At 43.1% G+C, this 14,346-nt stretch overlaps 1 protein-coding gene across 5 annotated transcripts in view; it reads right to left on the reverse strand.

Annotated features, from left to right (window-relative positions):
* The window catches only part of nompC (no mechanoreceptor potential C), a 227,632-nt gene that overhangs the window by 28,877 nt on the left and 184,409 nt on the right, over positions 1–14,346 (reverse strand). For all 5 annotated transcript variants that reach the window (XM_065229544.1, XM_065229543.1, XM_065229545.1 and 2 more), the window contains 5 exons: positions 13,305–13,600; positions 12,938–13,240; positions 11,450–12,877; positions 10,845–11,381; positions 10,549–10,755 (listed from right to left, as the gene is read on the reverse strand). In XM_065229544.1, the coding sequence (XP_065085616.1) occupies positions 10,549–10,755; positions 10,845–11,381; positions 11,450–12,877; positions 12,938–13,240; positions 13,305–13,600 (2,771 nt within the window). The remainder of the gene's footprint in view (positions 1–10,548; positions 10,756–10,844; positions 11,382–11,449; positions 12,878–12,937; positions 13,241–13,304; positions 13,601–14,346) is intronic.

The following is a 14,346-nucleotide window of genomic DNA, read 5'->3' on the forward strand; positions in this document are numbered from 1 at the left end:
TTTGAACTTTCAACTTTTACTTTGAATGGCTTAAAAATTTCGCGAAAAAGAAATTTTTCATAAGAAACGAGAAGAGATCTTCAAACTTGTCAGTAGTGAAAGATTTATAAGCTTCACATGTATTTGTTTTCCACTTTGATGGTATTGGTGTTATCGAGAATATCTTAAACCATGAAAAACTAATACAGCTACATCATATCAAAATGTTGATGGGTGGGTAGTATTGCAATCATTCAAAGGTTATCAGGAAGGTTATTTTAATATTTAAATCCTACGTTCTAAGGCTGTGAACCATTTGCCGAGTTAAATTTAACTCGTGGTTAAAAGTGACATTTCGAAAGTTATGTTCGAAAATCCCTGTTGTCAAAATTTAACTTCTTGTCTGTCAGAAATAACCACGCAGGGTTAATCGATAACTTTTCATCTGTCAAATTTTAACCAAAAGTTAAAAAAATCGCCAAATGGTTCAGAGCCTAAGCAAGATTATCAAATCTTTATAAACCTATAAAACGTATGAATAAAATAAGTATACTTTATTTGACCCTGCTTTTTTACGAAGCGAGAAAATTAAACTCTTTTATTCATATGAACAAATAACACAATTAGAGCATCTTAATACAAAGTTTCTGTTTCTTTTCTATTGGGATTTTCTGAAATTTTTGTGAGATTTTCCGATTTTCTGTAAGTTACTAGATTTGCTTTTGATTCACCAGAAATGCTTTAGGAATTCGCTATTATCCTCCTTAGAGAACTTCAAAAAATTAATTTATTTTTACAAAAACTTTATTTGAACTGTGACATCACTTGAATGACATTGATCGGGCTTTAAATATTACTAACGAGTAAATTTCGAACCATACTGTTTACTATTAAACGAATCTATCCTATTTTATCAACTTTACTGAAAATAGAAATCTTCTATCTGGTCTCGATCCCAAGTTATCACTAGATTTACAAATCTGTTATCCCAGACAACCAGAATGCACGTATATTCAAAGTTGTTTTCGTGATATACAAACATATAAAACAAACAAATAATTCGTATATAATGCAAGGAAATGGCTTATACGTACAAAAGTGGAGGCCATATACGTGCATATTTTAATTTATTATTAAACGAGTTGATTTAACATCATAATCTGTAATAACAAATTAATTTTGAAAAGTCTTACGATGTAATCCGATTTAATTTGTGATACAGTACGACGGAAAAATGAGTCATCGCATATAGGTCGGAAATTTGCATTCTATACGATTTAACTTAAACATAATGCGAGGTATGCCATTCTTATATGCGATTTTGACTTAAACTGTAGCAATTTACGATACTGTCTGTACATTGTTATACGACTTCTGGTTGTCTTGGATACACTTCATATAGTCGGATCGAAACAAAAATCGAATGAAAAGGATCGATCCAATCAATTTTTGTCGTATTTGAGATTGATTCAAAAAATCGATTTATCGAACCTAAAGAATCGATCTTTTGTGTTTCGATCATGGCCTCCTCGTATCCGACCGGATCAAGCAGCACAACCTTGGCAACATGAATTTCGAAATCCTTCAACCGCAGCGGAAGGACTCCTCTAGTACTGCGAATTTGACGTTGCTCTCCATCGTGATGATTAGCTTCTTCACAATGTTCACCCCAGCCGTAGAATTTTTCTTCTTCTACCGAACTACCTTGCATCGGTTTTCGCTGACCACCCGATGGCTTCTCAGTAGGTAGTTCTTGACCCCCCGTTGCCTCCTCCTCAATCTTTATCGGCACTGCATCAATCAAGAGCTCTTCATCCTTTTCGACAGGACCATCCAGCATCAACGATCCGTTCTTCAATTCAATAAACCGGGCATCCCGACTGATGGTGATTCTATCGGTTGCCGGATCCAGGAACCTATAACCCTTTCGGTCATCGAAATAACCCACGAATATAAACTCCTGGGCTTTATCGTCAAGCTTCGCTGCACATCCGGGATGTGTACGTAGGCGACACTACCAAAAACTCGAAGATGTTTCAGCGAAGGTTTGTCACCAAACCACTTTTTGAAGAGTGTTGTGTCCACGGCACGTGACGGCAATCTATTTTGGATGTATGTCGCTGTCATAATTGCCTTGTCCCAATACATCTTAAGAAGCACAGCGTCCAGCGGCATGCAAGTGGCCATTTCCTGAAGAGTTCGATTCCATTTTGTTGCAGGAATTGGATCCCATCCAGCTCGTAAAACTCCTTCAGCTCTTGATTTGCATACTCGCCTCCCCCGTCGGAACGAATAACGCAGGGTGCCCTTCCGAAACGATGCTTCATATGGGCCACGTACCGCTTGTTGCACCGCGCTGCATTGGACTTCTGACGCAGTAGACAGACTACTTTTGTTACGTATTAGAATTTGCATTAAGTTTTGAAGCTATTTGTATTAAGTACAAGCTGTTGACACAACTAGTGAGTATGGCGAACGTGAGCGTGCACAAGCAATGATGCCTCAAATGCCTCAAATTGGAAACGAACCAAACAACGAAAACCTCATCGACAGCATCCGCTGACAACGCTTCCGCCGCACGCACACCGACACACTATAGACCGGCATGCAAAGCAGAGAAACCGGCAGAGCAAAAGTTTGCTTGTCCTCGTCCGAATAGCACGCGAAACGGCGCAATCTGTCGGACCGATAGTTTCGAGTGACACTCGATGAAGCAGGTCGCCGGACACGACGGACGGGAAGTACCCAAGGATGCTGCAGAGTGGTCTTCGATCAACGGAGGAGGAGGAGAAAGCATCGATGTGTGGTGTCGTGCGGTGTCGGTTCGGCGTCTGATTGCAGCGATTCGTCGAAAAGCAAGCGGCGGTAAGGGTGCACCCGGCCGGTAACAGCGAGTACTTACAAGAAGAGAAAATATGATTGGAAAGACAATAGGAGGCACCAAGATGCCGTAAGAGCAGGATAGTAAGGTAGTAGAAAAGTAGGAGGAAGAACAGCTCCAATGTAAGGGACCAATGGGGGGGATTCAAAATATAAGTACAAAAATGCATTTGGCGTTCGTTTTTGGATTTGTTGGAACCTTTGCCCTTTAGTGTTTGTGCTTTTGTCCACCTCTCTGTATTTTTTGCTCTACCGCTACAGGAGTTTTTGCAACACTGTATACCGACTAAAATCATCAATTGTATAATTGGTAAGGTAACGGCATCCTCCAGGGGTTACGTTGACCACCGGGCCACACACGTTTGTATGGACCAAATCAAGGGTACGCTTACCTCTACTCTGCGTCGCTTTAGGAAAGGAAATTCTAGACATTTGTCATAAAGAGTCTACGTAAGGCTTGAAATTGAAAAAAAAATGCACCTTTTTTATCCTTGTGTAACTTTTTATCCGTGGGTAAAAATTGATGAAAATCTGGATATAACTAGTTTGGAGTGAATTGTTTACATGTGCAAAATTTCATAACAATAGGTTCAGTGGTTATTGAGATGTCATCGAAACAAGAAGAAAATCGCCGGAGAATTTTGCGCGCCGTCATGGAAAATCCGACTGCGACCATGAGATGGATTGGAAGACAACTAGGAATCACCCATACAACTGTGTCTCGGGTGGTAAAATCGTTTAAGGATTCCCAGACGACCGAGCGGCGGGCTGGAAGTGGAAGAAAATCGAAGACAGCTGACTCTGTGAAGGCCCGGAAACGTAATCCGAACCTTTCGATTCGCGACGAGGCTTTGAAGGCAAAGTGTTCCGCCTGGTTCGTTCAGCAAACCATGAAACGAACTGGGTTTCGTGTATTCAAGGTCCGAAAGGCACCGAACCGGCGTGATCAACAAAACACGGTGGCCGAATCCCGCGCAAGGAAGCTGTATCGAGAGTGGTTAACGAAACCGATGTGTGTGGTTATGGATGACGAAACCTATATCAAGGCAGACGCAAAGCAGATACCGGGGCTGGAGTTCTACGTTGCCAAATCACGGTTTGATATTCCGGAAGACATAAGGAAGAAGAAAGTGGACAAATTCGCCAAAAAATACTTGCTCTGGCAGGCCATATGCCAATGCGGTAAACTGAGTAAACCGTACATCACAATGGGTACCATCAACAGCGAAATTTACTGCACCGAGTGCCTCCAGAAGCGTTTGTTGCCCTTCCTGCGGTCCCACGGAGGCGAGACATTATTTTGACCGGACCTTGCATCATGCCATTATGCGCGATCGACGTTGGATTGGTACAGAGACAATAACGTTGTTTTTGTATCAAAAACCGCCAACCCCCCAAATTCACCAGAGATTCGTCCGGTGGAAAGATTTTGGGCCATAATGAAGGCCAATGTTCGAAAATCGTCCAAGGTGTTTAAGAACGAGCTGGAGTTGAAGAAAGAATGGATGAAAGTGACCAAAAAGGTCGGCTTCCCCATTGCACAAAATGTAATGAGGGTTAAGGGAAAGGTGCGGGCTTTCAGCGATGGAAAGAAAATTGAATAAAGTATTTATGTCAAAACATAATCCATATGTTTTAATTCATTCCCTGAAAGTTTCAAGAAAATTCGACTTAAAATAAATTTTTGGCGAACACTTTTGTCTGGTGCATTTTTTTTTCGAGTACAGGCCTTAGTTTATGGACAGCCCCACTGCTCTCTGTTGCTTCTTTTGCCAATCGCAAAAAAATGTTGCCACACAAATCCGCTAGAGCTACCACCTTTCCTTGCTGTTCAAAAATTTCACACTTTGACGCACCAAAACGTACTGCGAGCCATTTCTGCGTCAGTTTTCGAACGGAGAGTAATCCGCTATCCAAGTCCGGAATGAACAGGACCTCCTGAATAAGAACATCGTGCGCCTTTCCGTCGAAGCCAAGGCACTTCACATAACCTTCACCAACACCAACAGATTTGGTGGTAGATCCGTATGCCAAAACTACCTCGATCTTTACACTATCGGCCAGCTTGCAGGAGAACGACTTATCGTTGTTCATGTGGCTGGAACATCCGCTATCCACATACCAACGGCCTTTCCACCGAATGCCACCAACGACCAGTGTTGCCACATATACAGATTTATCTGTAATCATACAGATTTTTTTTTTAAATATTTTGATACAGATATCAATATATACAGATTACAGGGTTTTCAAAAATATACAGATTATTCAGTTTTTCAAATAAGGGTGAAAAATGTCATACTATTTTTTTTATTTATTAATTTCGAATAATAGGGGGAATGTATGTAATGTCGGCCTAAGTGTCCCTAATTTGGGCCCATACATAAATTCAGCAATCGACTAACTTTTCAATAGCTACCAAAAATATCCACTAGTACCGTCTCAATGACGCGTTCATCTAGATACAATTGATAAATAGCAGATTTTTAGTGATGGGCCCAATCTTAGATCCATAGGCCAACATTAGAGCCATTTCACCTATTTCTTTCTTTCTTTTGTGCAGCTTGAATTCAATCTGAGCATCAAACTCAAAGCGTCTTTGTCACTAAATAAATAATTATTGTTTTAGCTTCGAATGAACTTGGAATCTTTTGGATGGACTTCTGATTTCTCGTTGGAAAAGATAGTAGTTTCCTTTTCTATTTGTCGAAGAGTCAACCATTTGATTAACAAAATTTCAGAAATAAAGAATATTGCAAGGGGCAATCAACTCTGCAAACTGTGCTAAAACACAGCATGACACACTGTTCGGCACATTAGGGCACACTTTGACAAGTAGGACACAAACAATATAATATAAAACGGCATCACTATTGAGTGATGACATTTTTCCAATCGTTTCTAAGGTTTACTAGGGATCAATACTTTGTTTACTCGCAAATGAAACTAGTGAGAGCATGTCATACATACTGGTGATACAAGGATTCAATCAAGAAGTTGTAAACGACAAACGGATACCCACCGGTGTTCCAAAATTCTGTAAGTATTGTCTGAATCGTGAATCTCTTCAAACCTAGCAAAACTAAGTCCGTCTCTTCCGAATCACAGCAAAAATCACAGTGGATCATGTTTTCATCTAGAACAGCTTCTATCAGGGCCTCACTTCAGTCGAGTTCCCTTATGTACACACCATGGCGGTCCAGAGCCGTCAAGACGGCTGAAACGGGTTTCCTCTAGAGATGATTCATTTTGGATTGAGGAAATCATTGTGAAAAATGCCCGTCGGTTGCCTTTGATGGTAAATTCTAATGGCCACACCAACAATGTTATCAATATAAAGCAAATGGATCCCAGCTATATAACGGGATGGCAGAACACCTACACTATGCTGTTATTCGTACGAACAGAAGACTACTATGTATCCTGCGAAGATCGGATTTAATTGTGGAACGATGAACATCGAGCATCTATATAGTAGGTACATCAACAATTTTGTTATGCATAATGAAAAATCAAGAAGAAAACAAGCTTATCATAGGGGTCGGCCAGATTTGGCTCCCGATCTTGCCGAGTATCTACGGGACGGAAATTTTCACATTTTCTCCTGCGTTTTTCCTCGGATATTATTGTCAATCATTAGTTATAATTGGTGTGGACTTTGATAGGATAACCACAGGACTTATTGAAAGGTGTATCTGTAATGCTATATGCTATTGAATCACGAATCGCCTACGTGTGTCATATGTGTGGAGCTGGCTGGATTGGGCGGAATCTTTTCGAGTTCTATACAGATCTACAGGCGCCGGATACAACGCTTCCGCTGAAGTCCGCGGTGGCTGAGAATCCTATTTTCAAAACATTACAGTTTTTCAGGGGAAGGCATCATAATCAGCGATACGATAGGCTTGGGTTATATCTTTGAGGAAACGCACTTCTGAGTCGATCAGCTGATTTAAAACTGGTTCGACGATGTTGCTCCTAGCATGGGATTGAACTATGCTTGTACACCGTATTGGTTTGATGGATTGCAGTTCCTCTTAAACCTCCCGATCCACTAACGCTCTAATGAGAATGGAAGTGAATGTCTGCCATGATCCATCAGAGAAATTGAGAATGTAAACAAAATTACAAAAGTTAGAGTCGGTGTATAATGAGTCACGCCAAGAGAAAAACAGTTGAACTCGCATCACGGTTTTTGAAAGATTCCCTTTCTTTTAACTTGGCAACAGAGGACTTCTGCATCAACTTCAAATAACTTCAAGCGAGGAAAAAAAAATTAACGGCTGTAGTAAATCATTATATCAGTGATTTTGTCGAATTATCGTAAAGAAAAATAGTAGAAATTGTCATTACAGATCATTATAAAACGTATCGCATGACAAATGTAATGCTCACTGCGTGTATATGATCATTTCTTCGATTATATTTTATATTTAATTGCAATACCTTTCGTGGACCTTTCATAGCATCGTAATGCTTGTTTACTTTGCACGATACACGCTTATTCTGGTCAACTCAAAATTGAGTCGAATGTACTCATCTCAGCGGCAAGTATGGCTACTCAAAATTGAGTAGTCTTATGTTGACTCACTTTTGAGTAAACTACGTTCTCACGTAGACTGAGTCAAATCCACTCACCGTTATTTTCAGTTGCAGGGAGAGTTTTTGTTTTGATTTTTATTAAAGGAAATGGAAATTGCCTGCTCCGGATTCATTCTCCCGGAGCAAAAACCGGTCCAACACCGTTTCCCTAAGCAATTCGTACTTACTTTCAGCAAGTTTTGAGTAACATTTTCTATGAGGTTTCCTCCGACATGACTGGCATTTTTTCCAAGTCTAGGATTTTGCTGACTGAGTGGTTTTTACTCAGTTTGACATTTCTCGTTTACTCAATTTTTGACAACTCGATACATCGGACGAAAGTGAGTACGATCGACTCACCTGGTGAGTAAGCAGAAGTTAGCGTGTAGGTAGCCAGTTTGACAGTTCAATAGGTAGACTTGGCTTCACTCTTGGCGTGACTCATTATACACCGACTCTAACAAAAGTCATAACGTTCATGGTTGCCAAATACCTTGATAAGCATACTTTGATTGTCCTTGATATGTACGTTTGGCAGAGCGCTTGGCACAGCTTTTGGCACAACTAATAACTCGGCACGAATTGAGGTGTGTGTAGTGTATGTGATATGATTGATATAAAATAAAAATTAATTTACTTTAATTTCGTGTGAAGTCGACAAAGTGCATTTGGCAACACTGGGAGTAGACACACAAAACATAACTAGACGATTCATACGCGCCGAGAGCAGTTGAGTATGAGCTTCGGAAAGCTCCGAATACACAAATGACGACATCAGACATCAGAACAGGGAGATAGAATAAATGATTGTTATGATGCTCTGGGAAAGAAGAGTGCAAAATGATGGATGACTGGTTCATCGAGCTGGTTCAGGCTGGCTAGTCGCTTGTCTCGCATTCTTGTGTCTAATTTTAAAGCGGATGGAAGTAGCTGATCAACGCGGGATGGTTTGGCTGGCGTCGTTCCAGTGACAAAAGATCGAGGCTTGCAACCTACGTTTTCTACTTACTGTGAAAATTTCAGCCAATTTCATGGTGAAACAAAAAAGTTATACCCATGTAAACATTGCTATTCGTATGTCTGTTCGATGATCCGATCTTCAGACAAGATTTTCCCAATGCTCCAAAGGTTCTACATTGTGTACACGAAAAAATTCTACCTACTACATTGCCAGCTAGAGCCGTGAGTGTGAAAGTGGCTCGTTCCCCATACTTTTTGTCGATTTTTCCCATACTTCATAAACTTCAAGCACTTTGAGCAAGGGTTCTCGTGAACCAAATGACTTCAAATTTTAGCAGGGTGTTTCTGACCCCCCAAACTACCATTCCAGGGGGTAGCGTTTGAAATTCCAGGATTTACCTATTTAGAGCCGCTCTACTGTACATGCAGTTATACATTCCTACATTACAATTACGGGCGCTACTTCTACAAATTACTTAAAACCATCTGCATTGTCTCAATGCAACTTATGTTTTCTCTATTATAGAGGCTTTTAGGGCTAGGGAGAAGACACTACAAGGATCCAGAAGTCGGTGGAGAACGCTGAGTGTTCAACACAAGAAACCTTCCCGCTGGTTCGTGATCCGTTGGAGTATCGTGTTTGGTAGTTGTCGTACTTGGAGCTCGGTGACACATCTTACAAATAATGTGAGAGAATTGGTTTCCACCCCGAACTTGTTCTTGATCGTCCAAGCTTCCATCCCAGTGAACCCAGGCTACCGGGTGGAGCTCTTGGTCGGTTAAGTTCTATCTTTTCCGCGAAACTAATAGCTCTCCTACACACATTTGTTGCAATTTGTTTTCTAAAGGTAGTCTTCTACTCTCCACGCAGACAGCCAGCTCGGAGAAGTACAGCCGTTACTCTGATGGCCTGATGATATACTGGAGCTTGTCTGGATTTCATCTGATCAGTTTACAGGCAGGTCAACTCAATCCCGTGGGTCAATCTTGAATGTACCACCGCTGTGGCCACGCATGCAATCCTGGCAAGGGTACGTAGCAGGTCAATCCTTGTTTGGCAGCTCTTCTGTGGCTGCCAAACGTGAGTTATCGATCCAGACGTACACCCAGGTTGCGAAGGGATGTGTCGTAGGAAGTTTCCTAAAAAGTGAAGAATGTGACCAGACAAACCCCTTTCCGCTAGTTGAACCAGTATGTCGGGTGGATCCACGATACTCTGTTGGAATTCACCAGAACTTGTTTTTCTGCTGCTGGCACCACACAGGACAATTCACACAATTATCTAGGAAAACTCCACTGAAAAGTTCAATTACATATGTGCGTGAACGGATCTACTCTTATAAAGTGAAGCAGTGAATTTCTCATTCATATTCATTTGCCGTAGCATTATGCAACAGAACAGGAACGTTTACCAACAGCGTTGCTAGTAATTATTCGGCACTGATTACCTGCCTTGCCTGTCGGGTTCATATGCCGTTCCAAAGCTTGTCAAATGAATTTGAACGAAAGAAGAATTTTTGAAGACTATTTATCTGGATGTTAAAAAGGTAGTGAATTTAACTCATACGATGTAGTTAATGTTTGGTAAACTTTTGCCTGTTCTCAAAAAGCAGTATCTTGCTTTTGGTTTTGATCACAGGCTGCTTGTAAAAGGTTTTGTTTACGTGCTGGAGTACAATGTTGGAAGACTGTATTAAATTAAATTTAGTTATTAATATCATATTGTATTTACACCGTTTACTTTCGCGAAGATGAAGATGTGACATCACATTCACTGGCCTAGAATATGCGTGTCACATCCTGCTCAAGTCGAAGAAATTATACTTCATCGTCAACTGTCTCAAGCACACGAATGATTAGCAAACCTTGGAAGTGCTAATGCATTGGATGCCCACAATCTTCAACAACTTTTCAAACTGTTCGCATCTTCTCGAAATATGTCCGATCCCCCAAAGTGAAGTAGAAATTCATGCAACGCAATTCTCGATCGAGTTGTCTGACAATCCGAAGTGCAACCTTAACCAAACTTCAAATGAACTCTTGGTGTCTACTGTGACGGAAGTGTGTCGTGTAGGTGCAAATATGGATCTCATGCAGGCTTTCTGCTTTTGTTTTTCGCTTCACACTAAAAGATTACCTATTTTTTACCTGTAGATATCTTTGCACCACCGTGTGAGCGATCACCTCCTTCTGCTCGTTCTCGATCAGCACGTCGAGAAACTCCATGTTCCGTCGATCGGTGGCAGTTAGAATACGACCTGCCGAGTCTGCACCGGCGGCCAGCGCCAGGAGCTCGGTAGCCATCGTTTCACACTGTTTTCCGGCAGCGATCAGATCTTTGGCTCGTTCCTTTTCCTATTGTGGTGAGTTGGTGGGTTGGTGTTTGTAAATAGAATGGTGAACAAGTGCGTGAGGCAGCATGCGATTGGATTGGCTCAACTTACCTTAGTCGATAGAACTATAAAAATATTTGACAACTTTGCGGCAGTATCAACGGGTGCGGGGGAAACCAGAACAAACTCCTCGATCGGTTTGTTGTTGTGATTCTTAGAGACGATCATCAGATTGTAGACGAACCGTTTGTCCTCCATCAGTGAGTAGGTGTCGTGCTCTTTGTGCATCAGATACTTGAGCACGTCGTTGTGGCCTTCGGATGCAGCGAACCAAATCGGTGCACAGCCGTAGTTGGTTTCCGTCTTGGGTGAACCACCGGCTTCCACCAGCAGCTTCACGACATCCAGATGACCGGCTTTGGCAGTACAGTGCAGTGGAGTCCAGCCGTTCTTGTCGGAGGCATTGATTTCCGAACCTTGACCCAGCATGACCTCCACCATCTGGTAGTGTCCGTGCATAGCCGCTATGTGCAGACCGGTTCTCCCGTGCCGATCTACACTGTGCAGAAGCTCGGCAGATCTGCTCAGCAGCAGTCCCACGATCGGAACGTGCCCACCGAAGCACGCTAAATGCAGGGGATTGTAACCCTAAGGAACGGAACAGAATCAGATGTCTCAATCCAGCTTGAGTTGATAAAAAAAGAAAGGATACTCACATTTTCGGTAGTCGCAGAATCGACTTGAACACCAGCGGAGTTGAGTAGCAGTCGGACAACGTTCTCGTTGCCGGAGTACGCCGCCAGATGCAGCGGAGTCAGCCCAGACTCATTCCCTAATTCAGGTACTAATGATGTTCCAGATGGAGAATCAGATTTAACCGTTGCGGGTACGTTGATGAGTATCTCCCTCACGGTGTCCGCTTGACCGTAATAGGCAGCTACGTGCAACGGCGTTAAACCCAATTTTTTACTGGACACCCTTAGCGAATTAGAGCTCCGCATAACCTCGAGCACCTGGCCGTGCCCGTTTTTTGCCGCCATATGGACGGCAGTGAAACCTGACTTGTTTTCGTCGGTACAGGATGCCCCCGCTCGAACAAGGACCTTCACGACATCCGCATGGCCGCCTTCCGCAGCCAACTGTAGGGGGGTCGAGTCGGTCAGCTTGTTCCTCGTTGAAATCACACCGTTCCGATCGAATTTCATCAGTTCTTCTATCACCTTCACCGAGCCTTGCATGGCAGCTATATGAGCGCAAGTATTGCCATCTTTGCTCGTAGCCATCACAAGGTTTGGGTGCTGCTGAAGAAATAATTTGGCAACTTCGGAGTAATTGTTCTGCGCAGCCACGTGAATGGGTTTCTGGCCAACGTCGTCCGTCGCATCGATATTGGCACCTAGTTCTAGTAGTAGCTTACATACATTCATCTGCCCGCTGGCTGCGGCCAGATGTAGCGGAGTCTGTTTCCGCAAGGTCAAAATGTCCACCACCGCATTGTGGTCTCGGATCAAAAACTTGACCAATTCCGTGTACCCGTTCATAGCGGCCAGATGGAGAGCCGTTCGACCGACTCGTGACTTAGAATTAATAAACGCCTTATTGGTAATGAGTGCATCACAGACTTGTAGGTAGCCATGCTCGGCCGCCAAGTGCAGCGCCGATCGGCCTTCGTTATCGAACACATCCACCCTCGCATGGTTGGCTAGTAGGGTATTCACCAAATCCATGTGACCTCGATTACACGCGATCAACAGCGGTGTCCAACCAACCGATGACTGCCGATTCATAGCCTTCTGGATATCCGTAGTCGAAAGGTGGGTAATCATCTCTGAAAGGACATCGTTGTTACCAGCTATGGAAACCGCGTGAAAACATGTCTCCTGGGTGGACTTTGTCGCCAGCGATACGTCTGCCCCATTCTCGATCAGCATCTTCACAATTTCTCGATCGCCCGAACCCGACTTCACCTCACTCTTCATCACCTGACAGGCGTAGTGCAGCGCCGTCGCTCCATCTTCATTGGTAAAGTTCAAGTAGTTCTTCAACACCTCTTTCCCATGCTTTTGCAATACGAAATCTATCAGATGCCTCACTATATCCGGATGACAGTTCCGCGCACCCAAGTGCAGTGGTGTTTCGCCGACCTGTCAAAATAAACAACTGTCATAACAATTCTCAAACACAATACTCATGTAAACCCTTACATTGGACTTGATCAGCGGATCGCCATTATCCTCCAGCAGCTGATCCATCGTCAGCACGTTCCCATATTTGGCAGCTACATGAACGGGCGTTTGGCCGTCGCCAGTCGTTTTGTTGGCACCGGCTCCGGACTTGAGCAGCATTAGCGCGCACCGGTCCCCGTCCGACACCCGGGCGGCAATGTGCAGTGGAGTCTCTTTCAGCTTTCCCCCCCGGACGTGCACTTCGGCACCAAACCCCAGCAGCGTCTCCACGACGCCTGGCTTGGCGGATTGAACAGCGATGTGAAGGGCAGTGTAGTTGTCCTGGAAAAAGAAAGAATCATTCGGTCATTCCGCAATCGCACCTCCCCGCCGGATTCCTAGTTACATTCGTGGGCACGTCGACCTTTTCGCCCTTGTTCAGCAGGGTGCTGATGATGCCCACGTGCCCGTACTTGGCCGCCGTGTGGATACTCCGGGCACCGCCCTTGTTCGGCATGTGCAAGTAGACACCCTTCTTAAACAACGTCGTAGCGCACTCAGCGTGACCGTTCAACGAAGCGATGTGCATCAACGTACTACCATCCTTTGTGCGCTCGTAGATGCTGGCCCGGAACTTGTCCGCCAGGATTTCGATGATTGACGCGTGACCGTTCTCCGCTGCAAGATGCATCGGTGTGCGATCTGTTTGGAGGGAGATGGGTAGAGAAAGGGAATCGTTAGTGGATGTTACCCCAGTACCTTTGATCCAAAGGTTGGAAATGTGATCGATGAATTGAAAGATGAAATGCTGAATTTATGTTTTTTTTTAAGATTGATACAGTCAGAGCCATCCCAAGTTACATTTCTGGTTATATGAGTGCGCTTTAGACCATTCATTAGACTTGTAGAATACTTTAAAATCTCGATAAAACTTGCAATCAGGGTGGTCAGCAAACCGGGAAAACCGGGAATCCCAGGAAATATCCAAGAATTTGAAAAGTAGCCGGAAAAACCCGGGAATTCGGTGAGAGAACCGGGGAAACATCAGATATTCAGAATAAACCATTAAATCAGAGTGATCCTTTACCAAATGAATGTCTTGCTCTATTTGTTCCCCGTCTTATTGTTTTTAGAATTTAATCACTCAGAAATATTGCAAATTGATTTTTGTCGTCTGAATTTCAGATGTAAAGTGCATGGTCCTTAAAAGAAAATATTGAAGATGCAGGACTTTGGAAACAAACATTTATAAAAACCGAAACTGAATTATTCATTTCCGGGGTTTTGATTTTTCGTTGTTCAAAATTCTCATGATGAACTCCAGAATTAACTTAGGATTCTGCTCTGAATTATTTTGTTATGGTTCTGAAATAAACTAGAATACACTCTGCGTATTAATACCGTTGAAACCGTCCCTTGAGCCTATCCGGAGACTTTGATTTCTTTGA

The sequence above is a fragment of the Ochlerotatus camptorhynchus genome, unplaced genomic scaffold (assembly GCF_037179485.1).
Source record: "Ochlerotatus camptorhynchus isolate MF236.1 unplaced genomic scaffold, CSIRO-AGI_Acam_v1.1 ptg000316l, whole genome shotgun sequence".
In the NCBI taxonomy this organism is placed as follows: domain Eukaryota; kingdom Metazoa; phylum Arthropoda; class Insecta; order Diptera; family Culicidae; genus Ochlerotatus; species Ochlerotatus camptorhynchus.